Below are 12,939 nucleotides of genomic sequence, written 5' to 3'. Positions count from 1 at the left end.
TTTAAAATAATTTTTTTTATAAAAGATTGTATGAGAAAAGCATAAAATTTATAACGTAAGTTATGTATAAGCTAGTTTTAATTTCTAAAAAAAACTAATTTCATATTTTTTAATATTTCTCTCCAAGAAGGAACTTATAGAGAAATTGATCTAAATATGCCGAACTCTAAATTTTGTGTTAAAAAGCGAACTTAAAAAAGATGCCTTAAAAATGTTTGCACCTTGCATTTCTGCCAATTGCATTTTTCTGTTATGTATTAATGTAGAACAAGTGATCAGAGATATATGCACAATCTTAAGTTACAATGATCCGCGGAAGAATAAGGAAGTCAACCATCATAAAGCAACTAAGTGACACTCAAAAGAAGAATCACAATGATAGCATGTATAATTGGAACATGTCGGAGAAAATATATTTCACCGTGACCAGTAGTGTCTCGAGGCTGACCTTCTTTTGGGCAGGGTGCCTAGCTGATAGTTCCTCCTCAGAACTGGAATGGTTTCAGTCCACTTCAGAGCTGTTCCTCACAGGTCGGGATGTGTTGTACAGTAAAAGACCACACAGAAGAATTGCACAGCCAAGCAAAAAAAATGGGCTCAAGCTCGTTCCCTCGGGAAGATATGGTAATGGAAGAGAAAGAATATAGACAGATATGGGCACTGCAAAAATTATAAGCACACGTGAGCTAAAAGGCTATTAAGAAAACCTGATGTACAAAGACCTTACCAGTCACAGTTTCGCTAGAATGCAATAAAAAACATTCAAGTGAGATGCAAAGTTAACGAGTACCTGACAACATTACCAAAAGAGATGCTACAACTGCAGAAGAAGTTTTTACTGCATTAAGGAGGGATATGTTGAATGCCAAATTGATAATTATGTAGAGTAGAGGTAGTAGGGGAGCGCCATCACAACCTGAGACAGAAATTGAAGAGGAATACATATTATATTAAAATTAGGACGATAAAAAAATTAAACCAAGATTCAAAATCATCTAATGGGTGCAAGACAAAAACTACATAGAAATTTATTGTTTTCTTAAAATTATGAAATTTTTTATTGTTCTATTAAAAAAGGTTAAAAATACTTAAAGTCCAAGTTATCTAGTTATAGACGTGGTTAAATAATTGTTTATATATTATTCGGCCTTTTACCTGAAGGACTACAAGCATTTATAATCCTAGTACATGAACCTTGTGATAACCACAAGATCTAACAATTGAGATAAGAAAGGCCAAGGGCTTATAGACCCACTTTAAATTCCATACTACTAAAACTTGCCGTTGTGGTTTGGAAGTTCAAGGTCATAAACCCAGGAAAATAATCATACACAGTACCCAATGTTGACAGTACTTTAACAGCAAAAGGTGTAAAAAGAAACGCAGACAAGAACTGGAAACCACGTGAGGATATATATAATTGCATTGCTACAAATTTATTAGAGCTTACTTGGTTTACCAGCTCCAAGGTTTAGAAAGCAACCGGCACCGCTTTTAAAATACGAAGGAAGTTCAGCAAATGGTATGCCTCTCAATTTTGAAAGTAAAGGTAGAGACAGAAATACGAAAAGGGCCTACAACAAATATCACGTAAACCATAATAAATGTACCATTCAATAATTAATCAAGTAATAAACATAAACAACAAGAGAATATCTGGAACTTTAGCCAATGTAGTGCAACCATTAGAAAAACTGCCTTGCCTATAATTGAGTAAACAACTTAATTAAGGACCTAATAAATAAGTATTTGTTACGTAAACATTTAGGTATAAGTTGTACTTAAAATTGAAGAAGAAATAGGAATAAACTGTTTTCATGAGCTATTTTAGAAAGTTTGTTGTCATACCCAAATAAGTTTCAAACTAGCTCTTCCACCCTAAAATGAAGGGGGCTGCTTATGAAAACTTTTTCAGAAGAAAAACACACTTCCAAGTATCGAAGGCTGACAGTATCACATCTCTGTTTTGATCAAAGTTAGAGATGTGCACAAACTAATCCAAATAAATTCAAACAGTAAAAATTGAACTAAAAAATGAAAGCCAACTTTGCCATAGGATTGGATAAAGTCTCTGTTTTTATCAAAGTTAGAGGTGTGCATATAAACCAATTCAATTACATACAGTAAAAAATGAAATAAAAGAAAGAAAGCCAACTTTTTCTTTGGATTAGATAAAGTCTCTATTTTGATTAAGGTTAGAGCTATTCATATACCAATCCAATTGAATACAAACAGTTAAAAATGAATTAAAAAAAAGAGAAAATGAACTTTTTCATTTGGATTGGATCGGTATTCTGTTCCAATTTTAAAATTTCATCTTATCCAAACCAAAAATCAGTTAAAAATAATTAAAAAAAAGGAAATGAACTTTTTCATTTGGATTGGATCGGTATTCTGTTCCAATTTTAAAATTTCATCTTATCCAAACCAAAAAACTTAATTTGTGCACATATATATATGCTTATTTATTTAATCGTTAAATTACAGTATTTAGAACTTTTAATATTGATTTGACTAATGATTTATAATCTGAATCTAAATTTTATATATTATGACGAATGTGACTAACACTTTGAATTAGTTTTTACAAAATCTATTGGGTATTCTGTGGATTTCTTTACTGCCTCATAATAACACCAAAATTTTGATCCGATCCAAACCACTTTAAATAAAACAAGCAAACTTTGGAGAGAATCAAAATACCTTTTTTCTGATTTAATACAATCCACATAAACCCTCTTTCAAAATGTATATGACTAATGTACATAAATAGATGAAAAAAAGAAGGCGGGCCAAGCAGAGCCCCAGAACTTTAAAATAAATGAATAGGCATACTTATTCATTCATGTCTATTTCATCACAGATAGAAGCAAATAGTAGCAACTTATGCTTTAATGTAACTTATGGTGCATTGTTAGTATTGGGAACTGAAGAATGGAACTTTGGAATTATTGGATACTATATCCTTTGCATGAAAGATATTCAATGTTTTTGGAAGCAAGATCTGCATATAAGATAGTGAATTCAAATCTCTAGAATTAGCATTATAACTCTTATCTATAAGACAAATTTTAGATAACCTTTCCGTTATATTCTTTACCACTATATGTTTTGTTTTGGATTGGATGAAAAAGGAAAAAGAATATTTAACTACAGGGCTTTGAAAATTCCTGTGATGTTATAATATAAAATACTAACCAGATACAACTATTTATACTAACATTTTAGGGCAAGTTCACATGTAGTACAAAGAAGCAATACAAAAATAGCCTTATAATATACTCTGATATAATAAGATTCCTAAGAGTACAACTATCCAAGTATTCTAACAGTTACGGTTTGTAGGGTACAAACAAAAGTAATACATTGTGAAATCATATAAAAAGATAGAAAGCGAGCATATAATTTGAACTCACGTAAGTTCTTCCACAGTCATTCTTCAATTACAAGATGAAGCAAAGCAACTAACAAGAAATATGTAATAAATAAAGCAAAAACTAACAAAATACTGGAAATAAACGCTATTTGCAGAATTTGAAAGGCACACTTAGTTCATTGCAATTTATGTTGCAAGCTGTACCTGAAACCCAGATCCAAAAGAATTGACCACAAATATGTCCAGTGACTTGTGCTGCATGTGAACATGTAAGGGACTCCAAATTATGCCCATGAATGAAATGTCAATGGAATCTGTAGTCCAGTGACCTTATATACAACCTCCCCCCCTCCCCCCAAAAAAAGAAAAAGAAAGCATACCTTTAATCGAGTAGCCGAGTCAATGAAAATATATTCCTGCAATACCAAGAAAACATGGTTATAATGTTCCGCATGAAGGTTTAACTAAAAGTCAACATCTGGTTATTGACTAACCTTGATTACAGAAGCCCAAGCTTGAAAGGCACATGAAATTATCATCAATGCTGGCCAAAAGAACTGAACTTCAGAGAGCATCTGACCTGCATTTGAGCCACTGCAATGATGGAAAACTAATTATTAGACGGGTCCACTTCATTTTAAGTGAAAAAAGGAATTTCCTATCAATCTAGCATGAGAATTGTACCCCAAAAACCACAACAAAAATATATGACAATATTACAGCTTTTGAGCTTCTACAGCCTGTGCTACTGACCTGGGCTGCTAGCATTTTAATGAAAGCATACTTAAAGTTGTACGTGCAACAATATTACTCAAAAGGTTAGAAGCAATGAAGCTTTGATAAAAATATTTCCAATTTAAATAAAAAAAATTGGTGGTTAATCAATTCAATGAGTGGTTAACCATTCCTAAAATGGAAATATTTAGCTAAGAAATTTTTATGGTAACTTTCCTAAAATTATGTACCCCTTCAGACAAAAAAAAAAGGAGAATAAAATTACATTATTTGACACCCAAGGAGATAATGTACATAGTACAATCCTTTCTGTCTATAAAAATTACAACTCACAAGTAATTAGTGTATTTTTAAAAAAGTAAACTATTTTAGTTCAACAAAAAATGAGACATCAATTGGTCGTTCAAATAAAGTTAACATCAATACAGTCCTTGAACAATAGAAAGGGATGCCAAGATGATCCTCAAAATTGTAAAGTCCATTAACAATGTTAATGTCACCCATTTACCAATAAAATTACAATATTTTACACCAAAGAGATAATGAACATAGTAAAATCCTTTCTGTCCATAAACTGATCACAAGTAATTAGTGTATTTTTTAAAAAGTAGACTATTTCAGCTTAACAAAAATGGAGACATCATTTGGTCCTTCAAAGAAAGTTAACATCAATATAGCCCTTGAACGATAGAAAGTGACGTCAAGATGATGAAGTCATCCGTTTACCAAAGGACACTGCTGATGTCACTTTTTATGATTACATAGCTAAAATGATGCTAAAGTGCTTCAGAGGACCAAATTGATGTCACACATATCTAGGGAAATACAATGACCGTTCCCTCATTATTTTTTTCAATTGGAAAGGGAGATAAGAAGTTAAGTCTGATATTGTCACACATATATCACCACACATATTTGGGAATACTTGATTCAAATAGGAATCTGACCAGATTAGTGACCTCAACATGAGAAACTGAATATTGGAGAGTACAGATAGGGAATATTGAATTTCTCCATATTATAAAGTCAAATTACCTTGCAACAGCGACTACAACACCAGAAGCTACGAGTAAGCACCCAACCAATTGATTGATTGTGAACTTTCTTTTCAAGAGAAGGGCGGAAAACATTAGTTGCCAAACCAAAAAAGACTGCAAAAGAAGAATTCATAAACAGTATTTTGAGAAATCAATATTACACATAATGATGCATTAAACTAACAACAGTAATAATAAAGTCTCAGCATATGCATAAGTCATGAATAGTCATCAGTGATGAATGAGAGCAGATGCTACAGATTTTACAGCAATATTATCATTCTCTTCCTTCTTAGTTGGAATATAAGGACAGGCCCAGAGCACAAACCACAGATGCAGCCATGCCATCAGAACATACTGAATAAGTTTTAAAATAGCAAGCCCCCTACACTTTAGAAGTGACTGCTATAAATGTGACGATGAAATGCCTTAGGTACTATGCCATCAGAGTGAGAGACAGAACAAGCTCAATCCGTGGACAACAATGGACTACACTGTCCTTGAACAAGTAAATTGGATGATGCTGGTTGTATCAAAATATTTTTGCAAGAAAATAAGAGAATGATGGGTTTTAGAACACCTTTGGTTAGTAGTGAGAAACAAAAACAGTCTTAGTTTCTATGATGCCACAAGTTAATAAAAGTCAAAATTCCATGATTTATTGTACCAATAAATTTGCTGGTTTAAATCATTGATCAGTATAAGGTCCCCTATTCTGAATATATTACAAAAAAACATCATGCTTCCCAGAAACCATTGACTACACTGAATCAAAGCATTTCAATCAAATTCTAAAATCTCAACCGCTGCTGTGTAGCATGACATCTGAGTCATGTAAAACAAAAACATATTTTCTCAAATAAAACCTTGCCAAATGTATGACAATGCAAATCAGAAAATAAAGTAAACTCCACAGCTATGTAAAATAAATGGCAGATGTATACTGTTTTAAAGAAAGACAAACATATTTTTTTTGGTCACCCCCTCTCATCCTTAGATGAAAAGGGCTGCTTAAAATATTTAAGATACCTGATTCAATATGGGTATGACTGGTCCAGGAAGTAAGGCTGCAGAGGGTAATCAACATTCATTTCAGAAACATTGAGAGCAAACACTAAGGGTATGTTTGGAAGAAAATTGAGAGCAGAGTTAAGATGGAAAGATTTTGATTTTAATTCACTATACATTGGCAGAAGGTGGAAACTCACTTTCAAAGTACTCGTCACAAAAAATTGTAACCTCCGCTTTTCTTTCCTCTAGAAACATTTCAAACGTCACACTCACTTTTTTCATTTCACACTCATCTAATTAGTGGTTATACACTATAAAACCTAACATACTATTTATTTATATACATAATTCAGACAACTCCAATGGGATGTGCGACCATGGTATTCCCTCTCTTCCACAATGGCTGCACTTTAAGGTTATTACACATGTATTAAGAACAACAATAGCTATATCACTTTTTGAAACAATTTTACTGAAATAGCATCTCTCTATCCATAAAAATATTACTTTGAACAAGAAAGAGAAATTAGGAGTGCTCTAAGGACACTGAACACTCAATAGGCATTATTAAATGCTTTTAATCACTAAAAAACCACTAGAAAGAATTTAATTTTCATGCACACAGTGACAGTATAAAAAGATTTAGATTGTCATCTAAGTCAAGTATAGTAAATTTGTTGAGTTTTATAATAACTATTCTAAGGTGATCTCTGCTTGATTGAAAGTATAAAAATCTTCGAAGCATGGAAATAAAACACGGTTGAAGGCTAAAACACAAGAAATGAAAAAACAAGAACAAAGTCAGTACCTCCAGCAGACATTCCGGAAACCAATCCCAAAGCTTCTAGAAACCCAATGGCAACAAAGCGCAATTTCGGAATTGCCATCATCTCATCGGTTACTATTCTTGCTCGGTACCGAATACACAAGATGGAGAAATATATAACAACGTACCTATGTTACACAAAACCACAATTACTCAATGCACTAAGAAATCCATAAAAAGAAACAAAGAACTCAACAAGAGTTAAAACAGCAAACAAATTCAATTACAAGAAGCACAAAGAGGTTTACCCAAAAGTTATGAACTGAGCCAGAAAAAAAGGGTAATCTTTCATGGGAACAAGGGCCAATTTGTAAAGCACGCGATTGGCTACAGCTGTTGTAACGGTGACAGCGGAGCTCAAAAGGACGAGGTTGGTGCCACTTCCCGATGAAGAGGTTCCGTTTGAAGCACGAATTTTGAGAGCGGTTGGGTGGTGGTGGACATGGTTGCGGTTGAACCGAGCGTTGCCGGAAAAGTGCAACGGTAGCTTCGAAGAGAGTGACATTGAAACGAAGGGTTGCAGCTTCGGATTGCAGAGCGCGAAACTGCGACGGAACGACGCCGTTGAATAGAATGCCATAGCAAACAACGTTGCTCTTACTTTCTACCAACTTGGATAATTTCTGCTTAGTAAAACAAGTGCTCCTAATATTTATTTTTTATTATTCTTATTGGATTAATTTTAAGAAATTATTTATTAAACAACTTCACTCTAAAGATCTTTATTTTTATAGTGTTTAAGATCTTTAATATGATATTAAATTAAGATCTAAAATCTTAAATTTTATACACTTCAAGTTTTAAATTTATAACATTGAAGTTATAGTAAAGATGTGCTAATAGGAAAGAGAGAGTAATTTAGAATGTAAGATTTAAAGAGAGTACTGTAATATTTGTTTATGTATTTGCTTTTTACAAGCTAACTAGTATTTTAGTATATATAACATATACCATAATGAATTTTATATATACAAATAAAGTTTATAAAAAATATATTTAAATATATATCATATTATTATTAAAAATCACAATAAGTAAATAATATTTTTAACATAAAAATTATAAGTTTGTAATAAATAGTTTGTATTATGATACACGGTTATTTTTAACTAATTTTTAATATTATTTTCTAACATAGTAATATATGTGAACAAAATATATTCAAAGAAATAATCTGTTAAGAAAATTAAATATAATATATATAAGTAGAATATCACCTTAAAGTCTTTTTATTTTAAGAAATATCTTAAAAACACTTTCGTTAAACAAAAATTCTAAAATATGTTTTCATTTTAGATAACTATTCTTGTTTGTATTTAAAAAAAGTACACACAAATACTTATGTCCTTAACAATTTTGAATGCTTGCATTTCCCATCTATTAGTCATCACTGTTTTCTTTGAGTTTAATTTTTTGTTATTTTAAAAATAAATATATTATAAATTTGTTTTAAAAAATTAAATGTGTTTTTAACTAATAATTATAAAAACTAGCAGTGTTTTCATATATAACCATGGATTTGAAAATAACATAAAAAATGGTAATTTTAAATAGAAAAAAAATCAATTTACTAAACATAAGTATGATCTCTTATAATATATTTATTTATTTGACAAATCGAATGTATTATCTCTTAGAATAAATGGCATTGATATAAAACTTTTGAATGGTGTGTGGACATACATGTTCCAATAGATTACGAGTGAATTATGATAGTGAATAGATTAGGAGTGAATTACGATAGTGACTGCATTTTCAATTTAATTTAGAGAAGCAAACTTCCAGACATGTGAAAAATTGTCATGGTCTAAAAAAATCTCCAACGAAACAATGTTTTGACTTATTCTAAACAGAAAAAATTATCTATAGTCTTTCAGGAAAAAATAACATAACATTAAAAAAAAAATAAAGAATATGATAGAAAGCAAACTAAGTGCAAGAAGACGAAGGTGGAGTGGAAATGGAGTAGATTTTAGATTATTTAAGAGAAAAATGTGAGGAAAACGGATTTATTTAGATTAATGTAAATAGAGTTGAAGAAATTTATGAAAGTTATGAGTGGTGTAATGGACGTAATGAAATTGATTTTTTTAATTGATAAAAAATAAGATTACAAAATTTTCTGTATATTTAAAAATAGTATAAAAATATTTTTGATTTATTTATTTGTAAATTATACTTGTTTGTAATTAAAATATTATTTTTTGTAATGTGTAAAAACTAACTTTAGAAAAAGTACGAATTAGGTAAATTTATTTAAATATATGTATGATTGTCACAAAATTTATTTGATTCAATTAAAAATAAATTTTTAATTGTGTAAAGGTAAAAAAGTGTTTGCGGAAAGTACGTGCCTAAGGAATATTAATGATCCAGTGAGATATTTATAACTAAAAAAGTTCCTAAAGGTTATGAAGTTGATGTTGCAGGTCGTTAATTCTTTCATTGACTTTGTCAAAATGTCTCTTAATATTTAGGTTTATAGCCCTCATACTTTTCTGCAACTCTTGAATATCACACTAAATTTGTGGTAACATATGAGAATGATTAGGGATTGAGGTCACTTTCATGAACATAATCGTACGATATAATTAGGTCTTGTTCATCTTCACCATTGTCTTACACATCCTAGTCATGCTGTCGGACACTATTTACGTGATATATATTGAACTTGTTCAATATTTTTTTTTTCCAAAATAATGGGACCATCCTAGCTAATTGAATGGATGGATAAATCCACTTCAAACTCAGTCATGATCCGTGTAACCATAATGCACAAGGTAGAGGCATGTTGTTGTCGAATTGAAGGGCTAATAACAATCCTCTTTTGATTAATCTCAGTACAAAGATTACCATCAAATGATCCTCATATTGAATAAAAACACTATGATGAGAATCTTTAAAATATGAATATTTCAACGTAACAAAATGTTTCAAACCTTGATATTACAAATGATGTTGAAACTTAAACCCTAATGACACAAAGAAAAGAAAATTATTTATTTTAGCTAGGACGACTCCTCTACCATAAAATCCCTTGCGATACTATATTATTTGCTCACACTGACTAAAATATTGTGCCTGATTTAGTACATCCTCAATATTGGGGGATCGTGAAACAGGAACTGCATCATTTGCAGAGACTTTTCCTTTACTCTATCTACAAATGTGATGTCTCTTAGTAGATGAAGAAGTAATTCCTACAAAACTTAGAACATATGATGGAAGAAACCATTAGACATTAGCATAATATTATATCATAACAACTAAATCAAAGATATAATATGAAATAAATAATTAAATATTTTCACATCAAATATTTGTCAGAATATAACATAACTAAATTAAACAAAATGTTCAATACTTGTCATAAATCAAATTACATGTCTAAGATGTTAAAATGAAATAACTATTCTTCAAGAAATACACAAATATTCGTAAATAAATACAAAGTAAGATAGTTTAGCGACTCTCAACCATTACATAAGGCAACTTTCTCATTTGACGCTCTATGGACATGCTAAGAAGTTGCTTTATACATATAGGTGAACACATAGAAAGTCATAACAATAATCTAAAACATCAACATCATGTATGTCCATCTCATATATGGCCTATATATCAACTTCTGAGTATTGGAAACTTGTGATACGAGGCATCAAGCCAATGTGTTCACAAAATAGGTCATTTTGTCATTCCTTTGCAAGTACATGTTATCGATTATATTACATATTTTCTTTCACTATCACAACTATTCGCTCAAATGTTATGGCCTATCGGTCGTGAATATCAAACAACCTATCTATCTGAGTAGTAACCGTCCCAATGGCATCACTGACTACATAAAACCTCATTAAGCTTGTCAAATTGCACGTCGATGACCTCCATCATGAGGGTTTTTCTTTTTTAACCCTAGAAGGAAGAAATACCACCAGATGGATGAGATGGCACCGATGGAATCACATCAAGGTTTTATGAATCGATATGCAACATAGGTGATCAAGGAGCTTACCATTGTGGCATCAAATTTTGGCTTCTCTATGATATACTCCATATTATTATCATTCATATCAACATTAAATTGTTGCGTCTGCATCCCTTGTCTGGCCTGTCAGGATGTCCCCACCCCTTGCCCTAGAGTACGATTAGCTCTCCATAATTCCTCCATCAAGTAGTATTGTCTGATGGGATTTACACGTCACTTTGCCACTGATGAATTTTCCTTAAAATCATGTTAACCAATTACATTATTTTTTTTTATAAATATTGGTTGATGTATGGATTTTTAGGTTTGAGTTGTATGTTATGTGGATCAAGACATCCCAAGCATCATCCCCAACCTCGAATTGTTTAGTAGTTCCGTTCCATGAGAAACAACTAAGTCCACTAAAGAGATCATAGACCTCGCGCCATATATCTTTTAAAATTTCTATTTATTCTTGAAATTGTTTTGTGTAATCCCTACCAATCCAGATTGACGTATGGTCTCAACAATATTATTGTAATCATGCGTCGTCCAACTATAATCAATCATATTATTTAAGTGTGCATCATCCACCATGGCACTTAACAGTTGGAAATCCATATTTGTGATCCATAATGTGAACTCTCATATGCCTGCAAATTATTCTAGAGAAATGTCCTTCCCACGATCCAAGTTAGAACCTATTAAAAAAAATGTTCACAATAATAACAACACCACACATAAATATTCATTTTGGGCAAATATCAACATAAAACCAACAAAATGTTCTCACTAATAATATAGTTTATTACATAAAATTTATTTATTTACATAATCTCTCCATATTTCATTCGTTATAGTGTCCCTAATGTGTGACCCAAACCTATAGTCATCCTCACAAACTTCTAAGTGTGACACATCGAAATCTTCTTCCATCAACTCACAATCAACTTCTTCGAGTAAAAATTAGTCGTTATCGACCCCGCGAAGAAAATTATGAAGAATAAAATATGCTAAAAAAATATTGTCATAGTGTCCAAATAGTAATGAGGCTCCTTTCGCTAGCTATAATTGTGAATCATTTTTTCATCACACGGAATGTTCTTTCAATTACATTTAAAAATGATCAATGACGATGATAAAAAAAACTCATGAGCATTATGCGAACCTCAAGTATTCTTTTAAATGATATCGAATCCTGCGGTATGGTGTTATAACTTGGGAGTTTAGCATAAAACAGGCATCACCAAGATAGTATTTTTCTACAATAATTTAATTATAATAATTACTGATAAGTATTGTGATGCAATTAATATTGTGGATTCCAAAAGCACATCTAACTCACCTTTCGATATGACCAATGAATCCTCTCATACAAATGCATCCTTCAATATCCTAGAATCAGAGGTTGTTCCTTCCAACCCGACTAGAACATGTGTGAATTTCATGTCAAAATCACAAGCTGCAAATACGTTATGAGTTGGGCAATCTTTTCTTTTGCAAAAATGAGGAACATTTGCTCGTGGGATACAAACATGAGTGTCATCTATGGTATCGAAACAATTCTAATGGGTAACAAATTCACATTTATAGGAAGAAAATTAAAAAAAAAATTCTTAAAGTATGGATAAAATTGGTTGTTGTTTAAGATATAAGGTTGTACAACCCCAAATGGTTGAATTAAAAAATCTTTCTTCCAACATCAAAATTTCATTCAAAACATTATGAGAGTGACAAGACATGGTTTCTTAGTATCGATGAAAGAAGAATAAAATACTCCAATTCTTTATGTTATGGTCAATGATGCAAAGAAATTTAGTGACTTGTTTCTCAATTGTTGATCGAAATGCATCATTTACAATCCCCATTTCTATTATTCTTTGACATAACTAAATAAATTATTCTGGTCTCATGCAACGACATCTTTCAGTGTGGACTAAGTACGACATTAATTCTTGTCCACGACGTTCTTTTTATGGTATGAACTCTG

General features: G+C 31.3%; 1 protein-coding gene across 2 annotated transcripts; it reads right to left on the bottom strand.

Annotated features, from left to right (window-relative positions):
• Window positions 1-227: 227 nt before the first annotated feature.
• CLT2 (CRT (chloroquine-resistance transporter)-like transporter 2) lies at window positions 228-7,741 on the bottom strand. Of its 2 annotated transcripts, XM_068625888.2 has the most exons (10): window positions 7,234-7,741; window positions 6,968-7,113; window positions 6,178-6,215; window positions 5,147-5,262; window positions 3,871-3,970; window positions 3,757-3,792; window positions 3,581-3,631; window positions 1,451-1,574; window positions 791-916; window positions 228-660 (listed from the first exon to the last, which is right to left on the bottom strand). In XM_068625888.2, exons 1-10 carry the CDS (start codon window positions 7,563-7,565, stop codon window positions 503-505), a joined length of 1,227 nt encoding a protein of 408 aa, XP_068481989.1. In that variant the 5' UTR covers window positions 7,566-7,741; the 3' UTR covers window positions 228-502. The 2 variants fall into 2 exon arrangements, with proteins under 2 accessions (XP_068481989.1, XP_090151431.1); XM_090295305.1 differs by lacking the exon at window positions 6,178-6,215 and having other exon boundaries at window positions 7,234-7,591.
• Between the last annotated feature and the right edge of the window lie 5,198 nt (window positions 7,742-12,939).

Source organism: Phaseolus vulgaris, chromosome 9, assembly GCF_051622355.1.
Source record: "Phaseolus vulgaris cultivar YP4 chromosome 9, ASM5162235v1, whole genome shotgun sequence".
Taxonomy (NCBI): Eukaryota; Viridiplantae; Streptophyta; class Magnoliopsida; order Fabales; family Fabaceae; genus Phaseolus; species Phaseolus vulgaris.
Note: the sequence above shows the minus strand (reverse complement) of the source record. Positions and strands in the feature narration are given on the sequence as shown.